The sequence below is a fragment of the Tyto alba genome, unplaced genomic scaffold, assembly GCF_018691265.1.
Source record: "Tyto alba isolate M040663 unplaced genomic scaffold, T.alba_DEE_v4.0 Super-Scaffold_42, whole genome shotgun sequence".
Lineage (NCBI taxonomy): Eukaryota > Metazoa > Chordata > Aves > Strigiformes > Tytonidae > Tyto > Tyto alba.
In genome coordinates, this window is record NW_024881318.1 from 38,470,401 (window position 1) to 38,490,226 (window position 19,826).

General features: G+C 40.1%; 1 protein-coding gene across 4 annotated transcripts in view; it reads right to left on the minus strand.

Moving 5' to 3' along the window:
* FREM1 (FRAS1 related extracellular matrix 1) overlaps positions 1-19,826 on the minus strand; it is a 74,968-nt gene that overhangs the window by 22,244 nt on the left and 32,898 nt on the right. For 3 of the 4 annotated variants that reach the window (XM_033004219.1, XM_033004217.1, XM_033004218.1), the window contains 11 exons: positions 18,655-18,852; positions 17,217-17,402; positions 16,075-16,271; positions 15,069-15,297; positions 13,357-13,501; positions 9,942-10,083; positions 9,147-9,342; positions 8,134-8,398; positions 3,094-3,508; positions 1,603-1,804; positions 998-1,142 (listed from right to left, as the gene is read on the minus strand). In XM_033004219.1, coding sequence (XP_032860110.1) covers positions 998-1,142; positions 1,603-1,804; positions 3,094-3,508; positions 8,134-8,398; positions 9,147-9,342; positions 9,942-10,083; positions 13,357-13,501; positions 15,069-15,297; positions 16,075-16,271; positions 17,217-17,402; positions 18,655-18,852 — 2,320 coding nt within the window. Of the gene's footprint in view, positions 1-997; positions 1,143-1,602; positions 1,805-3,093; positions 3,562-8,133; positions 8,399-9,146; positions 9,343-9,941; positions 10,084-13,356; positions 13,502-15,068; positions 15,298-16,074; positions 16,272-17,216; positions 17,403-18,654; positions 18,853-19,826 lie in introns of those variants that run through there. The other variant, XM_033004220.1, reaches the window with a different exon arrangement.

Consider the following 19,826-nt stretch of genomic DNA (forward strand, 5'->3'; position numbering starts at 1 on the left):
AAGACACATTTTCCCATGAAGAGTGGCAGAGTTTTAATGGTGGTTTTAATACCAGCGCACCTATGAGTCAGGACCACGCAGCGGGACATGCTCAGGTTGGCTGTGTTCAGATGTGTTTGTGTATGGGGGCATCTCTTGGCACAGCACATCTCTGCTGAAACACTGCCTCTAGCTCTGCTCAGTCGCCATCCTCTCCATAGCCTGATGGGAAATGATCTGTGGAGGAGCCTGGTCCCTGGAGACAGCTCTCTGCTCCTTTTCCCTCACCACAAGTAGCCAGGTTAGCCCAGGGAAATAGCGTTAGTTATTTTTCAGCTATATCTGATTAAATAAATTGGTTGAAAATTCAGCCCTATTTTCAGAAATAAAGAGGACTGTTACCCCTGCTGTAGAGCTACTCCCACTTTTGGCCTTTATTATTAAAGCACAGTTCAGATGATACCCCAGTCTCTAATTTTTGTACATGAGGCTTATCATATGTCACAAGGAAATTTTTATAATATGCCTAATATAAATTTTGTCAGTGGATGACAAGATGCTGTGTGCCCTCCACCTTCTTTCAGTGCTCCTTTGCATAAGTTTGACTCTCACAGCTTCTCTGCTTGAGAGCATCCTCTCCATCATGATCTCAAGCTTGTGAAAAAAAGCATTGCCATCAGCACAGGGCAAGAGTGACCTCCAGCTGCAGGACCATGTATGTGAAGCAACAGTCCCATCGCTCAGCACCCAGTATCTCAGGTCTCCAAATGCCCAACTGCTGCTTAAACTCCATTACGCTTTTCTGTGAGGCCCCGAAAGCCCTTGGAAACTCTGTCCCAGTCTAACCTGGAACTAGCCCTTTGTATTTCACCTCCCTGAAGGAACGAAGCCTTATCTACTCTTCAAACAAAAGAAGTAGCATTTTGAGTCATAGTTGTGTTCATGTCTGCGCAGCTTCAAGCACACAGCGCCCTGCAGCACACACCAGCACACACACATTGCTGAGGGTCAGAGCTACCTTTGGGGCACCGCAGCATTTCCACTGGCATCTGTGACTTGAAACTCCAAGTTGTCTGAATTCACTTCCCACAATGGATTGATGACATAAAGTATGATTTTGCTGTTTAAATCCTTTTGGCTAAACTCTTTCTGAATAAATCCACCTGGAAAAGACGAGAAACATTCAGGTGAATCAGCCTGTTAATGAGAACCACATAGCTGATATAGACTGTTTTCAACTTTTTTGTTGTTGTCGAGCACTTAGAAAATTTGGATATAAAGAAACCCAGTTTTATAGCTAAACAGCAACATCCTAGCTCGTTAGAAGCCCCAGCCAATTTCTTCCCATGTGATATGTTTATCAAATGGCCAAGTTCAATATTCATCTTTTTTTTGTCTTGATACAAATGAAAAATAGTTTCTCTATGGCAGCTACTAACAATCGTTTCAAACTGAGGATTCATGATGAGCATGAGACTCAGGTTTCAGTGCAAAAGCTTTCTTACTACATTCAAACCTTTCTCAAAGAAATTTTGATTTCCTCTATCAAGCAATTATTAACAGGGTAGGGTGTGGAATCTGGTCTGGTATGTCCCAAAATACAGAGATTATAGAATACAGCACCTGTTGTTATATTTTCCAGGTAGCCATAATGAGGACCTCGTAAAATCTTAAAAATTATTTTGTCATCTTCTGTATGCGGGTCAGATGCCTTCAGGGACCTGGCAGTAATATAGATCCCGTAATTGCCATTCTTCAGCAGTTCCACATCAGAAAAGCAATGGAGGTGAATAATTTTTGGTGCCATTTTGTCCAAATGATCCACCTAAATCAAAGTTAGACAAATGTGTAGTCATTTTACAGCATCAGGATATTCTCTGTCCTACTTTTCCTAAAAGCACTATATCCTGCTCAGCATGGGAATAGCCACTTTGACTTGCAGTCTTCTCCAGAAGAGGTCTGATCTCCAGTTAAGTACTATTTCCCATGGGAAGTTTCCAGGCCCCTACTATGTGGTCACTTGCTGCATGCAGCAGGATACAGCACACGCTGGGGAAGGCAACACAAATTCTATGTACCTCTGCCCTAATGTCCTACACTTCCCATAGTCCTTCTCCTTTTTAATGTGATATTCTTCATAGCAAATGAAAACTCCAGCAAAGGTTTCTCACCTCTGTTTTACAATAACAAGCATGGAAGCCTACAGATTATAATAAATCACAGTCGTAGACCTGGCCAATATGTCTCCTCAAATCTGTGCCACCTTTCACAACTTCTGATAAATCTTCCAGCACTCTTAAACAGTTGCTGCTGTTTCCATATCTCATCTTCTGCTGAAATGACGCTCCTTGTCCATTACACAACTTCAAACTTTGTCATCACGAAAAGTTAGGAGCCTCTTTGTTAGTATCAGTGTTTTGAAACACAAAATTTTGACATACAATGCAACCAGGCCTGCTTTGCATACTGAAACATGACAGATAGATACATGCATACAAGAAGTCACAGCAAAGGCATCTAAGCCTATGATACAGTAGGAAGAACTTGAAAATGGGGGAAATGGGAAGTGAAGAGAAAGATCCTAGTAAAGGAAGGAAGAATCGAAGCATGCATCTTACAAAGGAAGGAAGACAAGCTCTCCATCTGTGGGAGTGAAGTGTCTGTAATTCAGAACTCCTGTGACATGAAGATTTCATCCTAGTATTACCCTGCACATGCCAATCAGTAGGTTGGGTACTAAGTGGGAAAGCAGAGCAGGAGGAGGTTCATTCCTCCCCATTGCTGGGCTCAACTTCAGGGTTGAAATTTCTATGTAAAATATTTCAGCAAGTGTAAGTATATAAGTATATACTTGCTTATATAAGCAGTATGTCTTTCTTCTCTTAAATACAGTCTCTCTCTTTGCACTCTATAAAATTCTTTGCCTGAGTAATGCATTGTGGCAAGTAGTTAATTCTCCAAGTTAATTATTTACAGAACACAAAAAGCAAACATTTTAGCTGATAAATACCTCAGTTAAATCATAGACTGCAACAAGTACCAGCTGTCATCAAAATTAATACATTTTCCACCTTATGCTACATATCTTTTAAGTAGGCCTGTGGTCACACTTGCCTGAACGGTGAATGCCACTGGCTCACTCTGCACCCTCCCATTCACGATGAATCCTTGATTAGTCCTATCTGTTGCAACAAATGTAAATCTGTCAATCTGGGAGTCCCCACCTCGGTGCTTGTATGCAACATCCCTGTTGTCCACATCTTGCTGGGTGAAATTGTACTGCAGTAGCACAGCTCCTCGATAATAGAGATGACCGTACTGGGGGAGCTGAGCCAAGAGGAAGGTAAGGTTTTCTTTAGCAGTGTCTGGGTCTGAAAGCTGCAGGACATCAGGAGAAAGGACTGCCATAGCACCTTCCACTAGTCTTAACCCTGTGTTCCTAGATAGTGTGGGCAAAGCTTTGTCGACTGCCTCCAAGGAGATCATGAATGTCCCATGCTTAGTCCTCAGTCCATTGCTGATGATGAATCTGGCAAAGAGAGGCAAGGTAGTCTTCAGCATGTGTTCTTGATTCACCATGTACTGAAATGAAATGATAACACACACCTTTACTACAGGACTTGCCTGTGTTGATACTTCAAAAGTAGTAGAGCTGGTTTGAGCTCAAACCTAGACCGTGGGTGGGGTATATGTATAACTTAAAAACACAAAAACAAATGGCCAGGGATATGGCAAGAGTTACAATGCATCTGCAGGAATCTGAGTAGATGCCAGAGGAATGGCTTTGAGGATGTACCCATCAGTCTCTGCAGTCATTACAGAGCTGATCTGACCTTCTAGCTCAGATACAGGTGAAGCAGATCTAAAATGGCGGGATGGCTTATTGCACACTCTGGCATACATACATGTTTGTACACATCCTTAAGTGTATCTCCACTTGGTTACCTGGCAGTGGCAACTGCCAGTGAAAGTGCTGCCTTTGTCTGCAACTTACACAAAGAGGTATGTGAAGTGCATGGTCTGCCTGGATAATGTTGTTTGTTTGTTTTTTTTTTTTTTCTTTAAACTGTTACAAGCCTTTTGTACCCAATAGCCCCAAAACTATCCAAAAAAGCAAGCTGGGCAAAGATTCATCCGCATCTCACTTTACAGTTTTCTTTAGGCACTAACTGTATCTGTAAATTTCTGCATATTCAGAGGAAATGATTTGTGTTTCTTTACAAGTCTAAAGTAAGGTTTCACTGAAATGCTAAGATTCTGTGGTAGATATTGAGCAGAACTATACAAGTTGCTAGGGTCATTTTTAAAATTTAGATGTCCATACCATGTATTTATCAAAGGGTCAGATGTGCAAAGTTCTTATTCCATGCTGGGAATTTCTATTAACAGCAGCATAGTTTCTTATAGTTCTCTCTCAAGTAGTAATTTTTCTTTAGATATACTAAAGATTTTATTATGTTCTACTTTTAATTTTCCTTTCCAAAACAAGATAAAGATAAAGGTGCCTAAGGCTGGAGAGAAAATCTGTTGGAAGCCTACCAGCTGGGTATGGGCTTTTGCCATACCAAGTGACAGCACGTTCTGCAAATTCAGTTGTGGATAAAAATAAAGAGAAGACCAATTTTTTAGCCTTCAAAATTAATCCTAGATTTCATTGTCAAGATTATTACTTAAGTATTTTTTCTGAAAGCAATTACATTGCATGTTGTCATGCCTGTAACAAAAACTTTTGAGGGTATATGAAACTAAAAATTGCTTTGCAAATGTCTCGCAATCCTTCATGTCCCATCTCCACATAGTATATAAGGGTTACCTTTCTTTCTATAGGTGTTTTGTGGTTGTGTTGCACAGTATATGCAAAAGCATCTTCGAGAGTGGTTTTCACCCAGGTTTGTTCTGTCTGAGCCAAAACAGAGTCTGCTTTGCAAATAAGTTTGCTGGTGGTAGACTATTAACATTTCCAGACCTTTTTTTCTCTCACCCACCAATGTCCAGCGCTTTGAATGTACATACAGTTACACTTATGCAGTTGATCTTGTATGGGACAGAATCATGGGATGGTTGTTTAAGACAACGTGAGGGCCAGCCTAGCTGGCTGCTTTCCACCTAGCATGTTTCTAGCATACATAAGTGAAATGGGAACTGGTTGACATTTAGATTACCTGCCTCCTATTGCTCTCTTGACTACAGACCTCAAAGAAGTGTTTAAACAATTACAGGGGTCAGAACTTGGTCTACTGTTGCGTGCCTTGAATGTAAGCAACCTTCAGTAGATCCTGGAGTAGCATACTGTGTCACACAAACTGTCCATCTAAAACTCCTTACTGCCTTCACCAATGCTGGATGATTAGGGTTTGATCAACTTGTAAGCTGGCAGTATGCCGTGAAACAGATGGGAATGAGCATAGGCAGACCAGGGACTATATAGCAGTTAGAAATATGTTCACTGAGGATGGTATTCCCAGCTGGGAACCTAGAAGCATCTGTCTGCACTGACCTAATGCTATTGTGCCAATGGTAAAAGAGTTGTGCTATCAGAAATCTAGCTGAAATAAAAAAAAAAAAAAAAAAGGAAAATGAAAAAGCAAAACACATTCAGTCAAGACCTTAACCATCTCTCAGAAAGTCTGAAAGACTGAAGTGGAAGTGAGTTTCCTCTGGTTCTTCTGATGGCTGTAAAATCATTTGGATGATGTCTCAAACAGTATTTAAGTGAAAGACTTCAGTAATTCAATTAATGAAACTGAAGATTCTTCCAGTCTTCTACAGAATATTAGGTAGGAGCTAAACCTCCTGCTTATATACATGAGGCTGAAATCTGCAATGCAAATATCATATGCCACTTAATTTCACAGGTGATAAAGCTGCCTGTGACCAAGATGTCCTTTTTTTCTGCACTTTGGGAGATTTCTGTTGTTTATTTCTGATTTATGGCTGCTTCATCTTTTCCTTCAGAATGGAGAGCAGCCAATATTCTCCTCACTCTGATGACATTTAGGGGACAACTCTCAGGCACAGTTAGGAGGACATGTTGCATGGTTTGATTTCACCATTACCAGCATTTCATGCTTTCTGCAGTTTGATGGCAACAGAGTTGGCTGTAGGACCTGCCATCTGTCATGGCATTTAAAAGATAAAAATGGAATCATAAATAGTGCCAGCTCATTACAAAATCGAGCCAGCATGTCAAAATGGAGGACATTAGCATGTTCTTTTAGTATCCTGCTGCCAGCATCTGATGTCAGGTTGCTAATCACTTGAAGTCATATGTCCAAACAAGCACTGCCAAATCTTTCTTCCAGGCTAGCAGCACCAAACAATACAGGCAAATTTATGTCTGAAGGAGGTACTTCAGTGGAAAGTAAAAATCTGATCAGTGAATCCCCCACCCCCCACCCTACCATACTTACCCATATAATTAATGTAACCATTCCTTGTTTAAATAATAATAATGTTCTGCCACAATATTTATGTGTCTACACAAAACCAAATTCTTTTCCAAATTATAACATCAAGGAACATCAATTATTGTGATTAAAATAGTTACTGAATATCAATATTTATTAAAGCATCATAACCTTACTTTTACAAGGCTGACTTTCTCGTTTGGTTCTTAGCCATTGGCCTAAACAGAAGACATTGGGTTTATTCACACACAGTTTCCCTGGAATTGTTTGGTCTGCTTTCATTAGTGTGGTATAGAAGTCACACTGATGCAAGCCACTCCTACAGTGCCCAGTTTAGGATTGACATGACTGTAGCCTTACTTATCTAAGCTAATCTAGTTTTGGTCATAGTGTTTCACAGTCAAGAAACATGAAGCCAGAGTATATTTGTTCACTTCTTCTGTTATGACTACAAGTGGATCAAACAACTCTCTTGAATTTAGTGAAAGGGATAGTTTAAAATGTTTCAACTGAAGAAAGGCCCAAAACTCCTTTTGTCTTAACTCTAGATAATGTCACCTGAGCTGACCTGGTGTCATAGGGAGGTTTATTTGATGTCTCCATGCCCCACTTGCTTGCCTTCCCTGCAAAAGAGCTCTCAAGCTAGATGACACATCATGTTCTTGAATCTTCATCATGCATCATGGAAAATGCCATTCAGATCTGGAATCTATTCATAAGACAGTGCAAAAACGAGTCTTTTCTGAATTGCAACTGTTAGGAGCTAAATCCTTTATTTTAAGTCATCATAAATAAAAAAACAATAAGCTTTTATTTTTGTGTAGAAAATTTAAATATTACAGAAAGTCCATTTTCTATCAAAAGCTGTTTTTAGAGGAAATTGCCAATGCTAGCAAGAAGTTAGCGTTCCTCCTTTACAAACATTTCCTTATTTCTGAGCTTTTATATTTTTCCTGAATTTGCTCTCTTTTACAAAAATGTCCCCAAGACTTAGAGAGATAATACACCTACTCTGTCTTTACCTGATGACAAGTCATTACATCCACTCTATAACCAATGGAGGTTCTTTTAAGAACACAATAAGGAAGTATTCAGTTTAGGAGTGCATCTAGTCTAAGCTGGTCTAAGGGTTCAGAACCAGGTGAAAGTAAACTTAAATATCACTAGGCTGCTGAACTGGGCCTATTAGGTAACCAAGTTTACTCAAAAATCCAATTGTCTACACCAATTTCTGAGCTATTGTGGTGTCAGACTAGGTAAAAGGATTGGTTTTCAGTACTCAAGAACTACTTATGGATTCAAAGAGCCTGGAACTGAATGAATATGGTAAATAAGAATAGACAAGAAAGCAGTTATTTAATACCTGGATGGACCAGTTTTACCACATCCAGCTGCAGCAAGAAACCAAAGGAAAATTCTACAAAGTATGTTCTTAGTCATTCTCCCTCACTTAAACCTTAACAGCTGTGTACATTTTGTGTATATTGAAGCTAGTATCATTGAGTGAGTGTGGCTCTGGCTACAGTTTCACTATCAATTAGAAAATGCATTTATTACCAAATCAGTCACAACTATGTGTGTGATAGCAGAAATCTGTTTGCTGTATAAACATTGAGAATTCCCACAGAGCTTCTACCTCTTTTAAATAATTTGTTTGGGGGGTTTTGTTTGGTTTCTGTTGTGGGTTTTTTAAAATACCCAAGAAATCCAAGGGAAAAAGTTTGGGAGGTGGGGTGTTATGCCTTACCTGAATATATCTTCAGGAACAACCACCTCTGTGTTGTGAACATAGCAGACTATCTGTCTGGCTACATCCATTTGACTGAAGCTTGCAATGGGAATGCCAGGATAGCTGACATACTCTATTTGTCCATACTGGGGTGGGGAAGTTATCACATAGAGTAGCTCCTCTGGCTTGTCAGTACCATCCATTGCAAGGAGGACATCGGTTGTAATGTAGCCCTGATTCCCTTTTGGCACTCTAAGAGGTTTTATGAAAATAGCAATGTCTCCTGCAGGACAGACAAAACAACATTAAACGAGTCATATTGAATTGTAAATTGATCTCTTACGCATTATTTAGCCACATGCAAGCTATCACCAGTAGAAAAATCATAGGATTATAGGGAAATTCAGGCTTGAAGGGACTTCAGGATGTTACTAGTCCGACCTTCTGCTCAAAGCGGGGTAAACTGTGAGATTAACTGTAACCAGGTTGCTCAGGGCTTTATCCCATCAGGGCTTGAAAACAGCCAGCGATTGAGACAGCACTTCTCAGAACCCTTGTTCCAATCTTAGTGTCAGGTTAACTTGGTCTAATTTAGGTTTCTAATAGGGATTCAATAAAGGAAGTGAGATCATAAGACTAGAGGATAAACCTGGGAGACAAAGGTCTTCTTGAACAGAGTTTTGCATACCTTATTACATTCTTGTGATTCTTCTGTGCTTTGATTTACTCAGACATAAGGCTAATTTCAGAAGAATATTTTCAATTCTATTTGAAATGTAGCTGGGCATCCTGGGAGGCAAGGTGCAACACGTTGCCTTAGGCAGAGCCTTTTCAAATCCCAGGACCACTTCTTCACCAGCAGAAACAACAGGGGTCTGGCCATCAGTGAAATCCAAGCAGACGGACTTATGGAATCTGCAGGGAGACTTGCCAAGGGCCTATATAGCAGTCAGGGAAGGGTGAGGACATTTACTCAGATCATCTTTGTTTCAGAAACATGCACTGTAAAACATTGTCTGGCAGATCTTTACCCTTTTCCATGTCCTTGATATTTATGTTGAAGTCCACAGCTGGGGATCTGTTGTACCCATCCCACAGATAAAACGTGAAGCTGTCTCGGTTCTTGGACCCTATAGCTCCCGTATGGACATATCTCACAAGATTCATATCCAGTTCTTCCTGAGTGCACTTCATTCCAGTTTGGAGAGTCATCCAGCCTTGGCCCACCTAGAAAGAATTAACACGTTTCATTAAACAGATAGTGTCCCATTCATCCTTCCCAGTTAACTGGGTTTATTTGCAGTTATGCAGACTGTTAGTGGCAACTACTTGGCTTCCTTTCTAAGCTATAGACTATTTCCTCATAGTATGTTTTGAACGGCAGTAAATAGCTGGAGTTATTCCCAAGAAGGTACAGGCTGGAGAAGATACAGTGATCATTAATAAAATGGAGTGAGTGCAGTTTAATCACTTTCACTCCAGGAAATACATTCCTTCGCACTTCTCAATGAAACACCAAGCTTTAATGCTTGGTTTTCCCCCTCCATGGGCTGATTCTCCCAGCATCTCTCTCCATTGTCACCCTAGATGATCTGCCATGCTTTTCACCCTCCCTTTCCTCCTCTTGAGGATCTGGCCTGTAGTGTCAAAGCCTCTGGGACAGCATCATTGTATGGTTTAAACATTATTCCAACAATCAAACTGGCCACAGCTGCCTACTTCAAAACATGACAGACATTTGGGAGAAAAGGAAAATTAACTTCATTCTACCCTAAAAAAAGAGAGTTCTTTGCATGCCTGCTTTTTGTTGAAGCACAAAGACTAACCTTGAGCTGAAGCTGACCATTTTCTGGAAGTCTTTCAAATAAGTAGTAAATTCTGTCCCTGGGGGTGTCTTTATCTTCTGCTGACAGAACAGCACTAGAAATTATTCGAGTTTCACCCATGCTCACTTCTATACCGTCCTTCCTGCAAAAATTAAAAGTCAAGTATTGATGAAATAAAAGCAACCTTTCCAGCACATAATTTCTCTGCCAGAAATATGGATTACTCAGATGCTGACAGAAATTACAACTGCAGAAAGAATGGAAGGAAGGTGCCTATTTCAGTTAAAAACAGAAAAAGAGCAAACAGGGTAGACCAGCTTCTCCGTATAATGGTGCAAAACAGGAAAGTAGATACCTACAACAACCTAGGATTTACCATGTCTTCTTCCCCTTGGCCCTATTCCACTTACCTTCATACAATTTTTAAGTAGAGGACAATGTAAACAAAGAGGCTGTATTATATGTTACTGCTACTGTAGACCATTGCAATACTGGCTCTAATGACTTGATTGTTCTTTAAAGACTGTCTTTCAAATGACTAGCCTTTAAGAGACACTATAAAGACTTAACTGGCTTCTTCTCTATGCTCCCCATTGAAGAATTTTTGTGGGTTCTTTATTCAGAAAAGTAGATTAAGGCCATTTGTTCCTTGGCATAAATTGCATCACAAACCACAAATAAAATTTGAGGCAGGTCTGAGGAAAAAAAGTCCCACACAGTTTGAAATTCATGGAGAGTCTTGATCCAGGATGATTCTCAGATCATGTCTCCTCTGTTTCCATTGTCAGCTACTAACCATCCTCCAGTTTGCCTCTGCACATCCTGCTTTATCATTTTGCTGTTAGCTTTCTTACATTTTAGCAATATAGCAGCCAAATAGTATTATTAGACTATACAAAAGTTTCAAGGAGGTTGGAGGGGATTCAGCATATTCAGTCACCCCAGGGATGGGAACTGCTCAAGCTAATCTGCCCAGGGGCCATGGAGCAGGTTGGAAAAGGACAGAATCCTTAGGCATTTGGGCAGCTAAGCTCTGCTGGATGCAGCTGAGCATGTGAAAGCCATGCTATTTCAAAGGCCAAATACAGATAGATTTTTGCAAGAACTGCTGAAGACACATTGTTCATATAACAGCCCTTTCCTTTGCCAAGCTGCAAGTGCCTGCTACAAAGCAGAGTGACAACAGATTTCCAAGGAAGAAGTTGTCACAATTATTTAGTGATTTGGGAAAATACGTTTATTATTCTCAGAGAGAGTGGAGATTTTTTTTTCCTGAAGTTTCATATTCAAACTGATATGGATATGACACATAGAAACTTCATGTTTGACAAAAGCAGAGAAGATGAAGCCATATGACAAAGTATATCAAGTCATATTAGTGACAAAGCAACCTTAATGGTTTGCTTATACCAGCCATAAATATGCTGGGACAATGCAAACCAGATGTCTGACCCAACGACTCTATGAGCCACGAAGAGAAGATTCAAACAAAAAAATAAGTGAAGATAAACACACTTAGCTACACCCTGAATGCTGTCTAATCCCAAATCATTTTTCTGTGTAGCAGTTAGTTGGTTAATTCCTCCTATCACCCACATGTCTAATCTTGAGAAGAAGCTTCCAAGGGGAATGTGTGAGTGCCTTACATTCCCCAAGGGCACTCTTAGCCACAGGACAAAATCCAAGAGGTAACAGATTGATGTTTTGGCAGTCATTGTGAATAAGAGCCACTGTTTGCCAGACAAAAACATCCCATCCCAGATTTTTCAGTCTGTTGACCATAGCTAATGGAGATGAGAGCTGAAACTCCCTGGGGTGGAAAAGTGTCCCCAGATCAAAAGGTGAGAAAAAGCTTACAGGTATTGTCAGATGCTCACCTGTAAAACACTGCAGTGGCATAAGGGAGCTCCTACCCCAAGGCAAAGATGTGGTGACTGAATGTGGCAGCTAAACCACCTCAGTGCCAAACTGAACATGTTTCCTTAAAGCACTATTGCTTAACTGCTGTCAGCTTACTGCATCTCAGTGGAAGAGTAACAGGCAAGGAGCAGTAACTTCTTCTAATGAAATAGCTATTTTGCAAGTAAATGGCTCACTGTGTGCTACTGTTCACCAGAGGTATGGCAAAAGGTGAGATCTAACATTGCCTGACAAGGCAGCAACAGTTTCTGGATCCAGCTGGGCAAAGCTGAAAACATTTTACTTCTTGTACTCCATCACCTTCCTTCAGAGAGGAAGGGTGGAGAATGACATATCCATTTTTTAACATGTGAGCAACAACTAGGCAATTATCAGTAATTATCAGTACATGATATGAATACATAAACTATACTTGTTATTCTAACTAGAAATGGACTTTCTGTCTTGATAGCGTTATGTGGTCCTTCATAATCTTTCAACTATAAAACTAACGTCTGCTAATGCAGGAAGCTCTACATAGTAAACAAAACATTAAAAGCTCTCTGCAGTGGGAAATGTAGGTCTGATCTGAAGGTCGGCCGAATATCCTGAGGGATCAGAAATTCCCACTCTAGTGGCAGCCTGCTTAACAAGCTGCAAGTCATTTCCAAAATACAAACTTTAGAGGTTTGGAGCTATACCCTCAAAGCCTTCAGGCCCACAGCTCCCCATCTGCATCCCTGGGGCTGGAAAGCAGCCAGGAGGACAGGGGGCCTGATACTCTGTGCAGGTCATCAACTAAAAAAATGGAGATCCCAAGAGATGAGCTCCTTGTTAAAATGTTCAGGAGGCTTGGTTCCCTTGCAGCCAGCTGCTTATCTGCAAATAGTCTGCCAGGCCGTTTATGACCATGTCTAATTTGTTTATGAGTCCTAGTTTTGAACTGTAAGGGTAATTAGCATGTACCTTTTCAGAAGTTGAATTATGGCTGAGCAGTATAATTTTATATCAGAAAGTAAGAGAATCATTAAGCTGAAAAGCTTTCCCCTGTCAGGCGAGGAGACATCAACTCTGTGGATTCTCTCATGTCAAAATCCAGAGCTGCTTTCAGAGGGGTGTTTTAGACAGACAGTTGCCCCAGGGAAGGGGAAAGCAAAGTAACTGTAGTCGATACCATGGTGGTCAGTGGCCAGCAGAGGTGTGCAAAGATCAGGTCTTTCGGGCAAACATCTTGAAGTAAGTTGTGAAACGCAAAATAAGCATGTTCCCCCCCCCCCTTTTTTTTTTCCTATTTTCTTTTAATACTGAGCAACATTAAAACATGCCTTTCTTTTCACTAAAAATGTTTTTGTTAAACAGGCTGATAGAGAACCACATGGAAACATCTGTATTGATATTAGTCTGTGACTGGTTATAGCACCCTCTCCCCATCAGTCACCAATTTGCTGTTTTGATCACTTTTGGATCATTTTGTCTGAACTCATCCATCTGTTAGAGACAGGAACATGTGGCTTACTTGCTCAGCACTGGTTTCTCATCATTAACTGGAATGACCTTTACCGAAATGGTTCTGAGGACTTTATGTTTCCCATCTGATAGCTGGATTTTAAAGCTGTCAGTGAGGTTTTCCGAATTGTCATGCATGTACATCAGCTTCATTCCTATGCAGGGAGAGGGGGAGGGTGGGGGGAGAAGAGAGAGAGAGAGAAAGAGGAAGAGAGGGAGAAATGGAAAGAACAAAAGAACAAATAAATCTGACTCCTGCAAAATCTATCACAATGATTCACTCTGCTTCCATCACCATTCTTTCCATCTTCCCTCCCCATATGCCCTGGTCACAGGAAGCTTGTTTCAGCTACCAGAAGATGAGCTTGGCGAGCCACTGCTGTTCATTAATCTAACAATATACTATTGACTCAGATACCAGACTGACCTGGGTAAGGAGTGACTCCCTTCACAAAAGAGTCTCTGTTGGTCTGAAAAAGGCACATTTCTTCTCCTGTCCTCATTCCAATTAGTTTTAACAGGGAACCATAGGAAGGGTGAGACTACCAGGCAACAATTTTCTGTGCTTTAAATAATCCTCAGGGAGCTTTAAACATGTGTTGGGGAGGACAGCTGGCTTTATGACTTATGAAAATGAACAATCAGAAGACCTGAGCTAGGGGTGACTTGGTCACTGTTGTGGACAAGAAAAGAGAAAAGCCAAGCAATTTGAGGAGAGTCAAAAACAGGACTGGGGAAGGCTGAGGAATTTGGGGTGGGGACATGATATTTCTGAAGGTTCATATTAGACAGTCAGAGAGAAGAAAAATCTTTCCTTGGGTTTTGGGGGCTGAACTACAACCTGAGTGGCAGGATTGATTTCATGTCTCTCTTTATATTGATAGATCCCATATTTCACTAAATGGCCACAGTATGGAAGAATCCACAGTACTACTGGCAGTGTTAAATACACTTTTTGATTACATGTCCTTGAAAGAGCTTTGTTGCTTCAAAGCAATGTAACTGATCATGATAAGATATAGAGCCCCAGCTCACACCTTCATCATTAGGTATATATCGTGGCCTTTCAATATATAAAGGAAAGATGAAGAGAGACTTTTCACCAATGCCTGTAGTAACAAGACAAGGGACAAGGGTTTAAACTGAAAGAGGGTAGGTTTAGATTGGATGTAAGGAAAATATGATTTAAAATAAGTGTGTTGAGACCCTGGAAGTGTTCAAGGTCAGGCTGGATGGGGCTTTGGGCAACCTGATGTAGTGAAAGATATCCCTGCCCGTGTCAGGAGGGTTGGATCCTTAAAGGTCGCTTCCAACCCAAACCATTCTATGATTCTATGATTCTGTGATCATTTAGAGAGATATTTAACTTCATGATCAGTTAATGTGTTTTTAAATCTCTCTGTCTCTGTTCTAGATGCTGCCAAATATTCTGAAATCTGTTTGCTGATATGTTAGAATATTCCCTTTATTTTTCCAAGGCAGATGGCCTCCCTAGTCTTATTACTACCCCTTCTGACATGTAGGCCTCTCAGGGAGATTTTACTGACAGTTCCTAAAATCAATAGACAACATTAGCATTAAATAGGTTAACTTTTATTCCTAAACATTGTCTTGGAAATAGACACAAGGCAAGTGAATAAATAAGTGGTGAAGGTTTCTTACTGTGCCACCTTGACTCATTATAGGAATGAAAGACCAATGTCAGAAGAATGCTGCACCTACCATTCTTCAGTAGCTCCATGGAAAAGTCATGAACAAGCAACTCATGGCTGTAGTGCTCATGGTTAACTAGATGTTTATAGTGTAGAATATCATTGCCATGAACTCCATTAATAAGGAACCCATACCAGGGCCTCTGCACAACCCCAAATACCAAATGGTCTCGAGGCACATCCAGATCAACTGCATTGATAACAGAGAGATCCAGCTCTTTCATCTCCCCCTCTTGAACCTGAACATAAAAGAGACAAATGTCCAATTATTTTACATAAAAATAAATTATAGAATTTTAGCATGGTTTCCCAAGTAGGGTATTTTGGTGTATGAGTGTATCTCTTTGTCTTCTCTGCCCCTTTCCCAGTAGCTTTTGAACCAGCTTCTGATTTCAACCAATTTAAGAGACATAAAGTAGTAAATGGTTACAGTGATGAAAAGAGGTGACATAAGGAGTTCATATCTGACCTAATTAATAGAAAAACTGTTATGTAAGAGAACTTCATATTAAGTGCTAGGGAATGCACAGAAAATAAAGCTTTTAAATACGTATATATATAAATATGAATGTCTATAAATTTATACACATACATTCACTTTTTACAGTAAGATGAGCTTACACTGACATGGTGGTCACAGAATTATTATTTCTGTTAAAAGCAGTCTTCAGAGAGGAGATGCCAGAAACATAAAAAAACTCTACAAAAAAAAATTATAAAAGCTCTTGAGAAACCAGAAGAAGCATGAAGATCCTTCTGCTTTCTAGATAACTTACTTGTTTAAAGCTTTGAGCCTTTTTTTTTTTTTTACTTAACTGCAGGTTACCAAACAGAGCTTTCTTTGCACTGCTCCAGTTCCGCTGAAGCTCTGTTTTATAGGTTTACATGGGATTTAACTGGGCTGTTTCCTGAACTAGGCTGAACTACACAAAGGGAAAAATGCAGAGGAACAAGTGTCAGAACAGTGTTATTTACAGTAAAGAGTGTTTTTTGGTGTAAAATAATTCTTTCCTTACGGTAATATTCCTTGCTATGAACTCTGGGACTTCATCATTGGTTGGGTTGATCAGCACAAAAAATGGAGACTCTGCTGAGCGATGCAGCCCATCAGTGACATAAAGTACAAAGTGGTCTGCTGTTGGCTCCACGCGCATATGCCTGGCTTGTACGTAGTTTATGTTCAGGGCTTTCAGGTGCTTCAGCTGAAATGAAGCTAGAGATTTCAAGATGATGAGTTAGCACAGTCTTTTCCTGCCTTCTTCTCTTACAGATCATAAAACAAATCTGAAACTATGTCTCTCTTCAAAGAACAAACAACTTGGATTTTCTAAGTTCTGAGGCATGTTTTGACTGAAAGAGTTACACTGCACGTGTTACAGCAGGATGCGGGCCCTTCCCCTGAAACAAAAATACATCCTATCCTTCTGCACCTTGTGGGATTGTGCAACTTCATGCTTCTCAGTTCAATCTGTAGAACTGAGCCCAAATAAAGAGATCCAAATAACAGGTAGGAAAAAATCTGAGGTCTAAGTGATTACTTTGACTGTTATTTGACTGACAGACCAGGAAAATGGGGAGCAAAAGACTCAGTGATTCTCAGCATCCACCTGGATACACTGGTAAAAGCTGGTAACATTACAGAGCATGCCGCAATCTGTTCTGCTGAGGATTAAACTGCCTTACAATGTTTGAAGGTGGACAAGGGAAGAGACCCAAAACATCCAGCATCTCTATTAACTTTGCTTTGGAAACTAACGTGGGACCCAGACTTTTCAAATTCTCAGCTACAGCAGTTAATTGACAGAAGCATAGGTGAAGGGAAGTGTGGGAGCCTTATGTGAGAGAGTGGAGGGGGAGGCAGAGAGGGCAGATTAGTATATTGTATCACTGCTTCTGATAGATTGCAGCTGGAATGCATAAAACAAGGATTGGCTTGTTTGCTTCAAGTGCCAATTCTTCACATTTGCAGAGCTACAGTCTCTCTTTGAACTCCTCCCACACAGTCCCACTGGTCTTCATTTGCCAGCACCTGCCTTCCTCAATAAGCCCTATTAATGTGCACACCTGCAGCTACTTCACCAGAGCCCATCGCACAGCCCTCCACAAGCCCTCTGTGTTTCATCTGCTTCACTACGGTATGTCATTAAGACTTACTTACCTATACTTATACCAGTGTTGCTCTTCTCAAACCCAGGAGAAGGCAGTATATTTTCAATGTACCCAAACTGGGGAGGAGAAACCAAGACAAACTCTAAATCATCTGCAGTGGTGTCAGGGTCGGTGGCAAACAAATGGTGGGTGGTAAGGGCTGCTGAGGAGCCTTCCTCCACCACAAACCTTGCACCTGCACACAAACAGTGATAAGCATTATTGCTTATTTAGCTCACTTTACTCTGGTTTTTGTTAACAAGAATCGAAATAATAACTAAGGGGGAGAAGACGAAAATACTGAGTTACTGAGAGGTTTTGGCTTGGTTTGTTAGTTTTGTTTGTTTTTGTTTTGTTTTCCCTTCCCTGCTTATACCATTAACTCTGCTTTTGCCATCATGTAAGTAAAGAAGAAGGGGATCATGAAGTTATTTTACTGGTAAATTATTAGGTATGGTTTATGTGCTACTCAAAATCAGTTGTTACCTCCGTTTGTCAGAGCTTTAATTACATGAGAGCTGTTATGAATTGCTCATAATGAACAATTTCTCAGGCATCACTGCTTGATTTCCCTGCTGGGACAATGCTTCATTTCTAGAACATTACTCGAGCAAGAGCCTGCAAATTACAGAACTACTTGTACATATGCTTAAATATTCTCTGAGATACATAACATATACGTGATTCTTACAAACAAATGACATTGAAAAAGACAAGCATACAGAAAGCATGCCTTTAATAGGTATACTACAGACCTCATCCAAAGCACAGAAAGTCAGTGGAAATTTCAGACAATGGGCTTGTTGTTGGACTAAATGTACACTACCAACACTATTTCCATTTTAAGTGAGTATTTTTGATCCTGAAGATTACTAATGAAAATGTGGCTTCACATCTAATTTGATCTATTACATATACAGCCTAGATTTATCATTATTCACTAACTGAATTAAATATAGGTAATAAAAGATTATCTCCCTTCATATAAGGGCCAGAGTCTAAATTTCTGTTGTGTGCTTTACATGCAAAGATATATAGATATTTATGTTTATGGTTTTGCACTGTATAAACCTGACAATTGTCTGGACCTACATTCAGTTCAGGGACAAGGTATCGATCACTTTTACTCTGATATAGCTTACATATGTAGCAATGGACATGTATAGATGGAGGGGAGCAGATCTGAGCACCTTTATCTCTAACCACAGAATATAAACATGCAGCTGAAGAGCCACAGTTACTCATACTTGCACCTGCAGCTGAATTTGGTGGTTGAACTGTACTAACAACAGAAAAAAATTACTGATGGAAATTCTGATCCAAAATTTTTGTATGCTGATCTCAGCTGACTCTTTCTGATGCTAAGAAACAAACAAACACCCTGAGTCTTTAGCCATTACAGTACTACATAGCCTACACTGTAATTCTATAGTGAGAGGAAGTTTCACCAGTTGCAATTGATGGAGGCTGGTTGTCCACTGGAACTACAGTGATGTTAAGGTCATATACTGGAAATGGATCATGAATTGGAACTGGAGGAGGAAGGGGTCCATCATCGCAGCAGTCTTTCACATCTAGGCCAGCCTCACTGTCAGAGACAATGAAGGTTAAGATCTCAATGGAAGGAGTCAGCCCAATCTCCCCACCTAGAAAAAATATTCAGAAAAGATGTTTTACCAAAACTTCATGAAGAGTAATTTTGCATCCTTCAAGGACAGTCTGCAGGTTTTGAAGTCAGAAGAAAAAAACAACAGCAAAATTACTACGATTCTTATTTGTGGCCATTGGGGATGCTGTTTGGTTGGGGATTTGGTTTGTTTGCAACTAATTTTAACCAGCTTACTTCTATTTTAGAATAAAAGGGTGCAGAAAAGTATATAACTAAGCTAGTAGTACTAACAGTTATAATTATTGCATTGTTGTAATATTATATTATAATAAAATTGCTAATAGTTCTCATGATTCTGTTCTTTGTGCACTAAGGCAGGTGCAAAATGTACATTTATGAAGAGGTTTTTTCTGCATTCCTTCTTGAGAATGTAGGAAAATATCTTTCATATATATATATATATATACACACTCTCTATGACAAGTGGTAATACACATGTTCTTCCAGAATAAAACATTTTTGCATACCAAGAAATGCATTTATTCCTATATGCCTCTTATCCCTACAAAATGGACTATAACAAGGGCTGTGGTTTTTTACTATACTGTATATTATGCCTATACGTAACCACATTCAAAATGTGGCTTGATATAGTACAGGACTGGGAACTGCCACCCCTTGCAAGAAGAATCTGTGGCTGACTGTACTCCAGTTCTCAGCACTTCTATCAGTCTGTGTCTTGCCCTCCTGCAAGATATTACTAATAAATTGCCTGCAAAGGAAAGGCAGTGACTCCCACCCTCTCTTGCTGAATCTACTGGCAGCACATTTAATGTGTAGAAATTTGGGAATGAAAAACACAGGCACTGCACCCTTGAAGGTCAGCTTCTGCCCTTCATTGCCTCTGCAAACACTGCCATTGAACCAACATTCCTGGTATCTCTAGGATGCTGAAGAAAAGTTTGTTATGGGTGGCTGTATCAAGTACTTCCTTCTCTTCTCAAATACCAG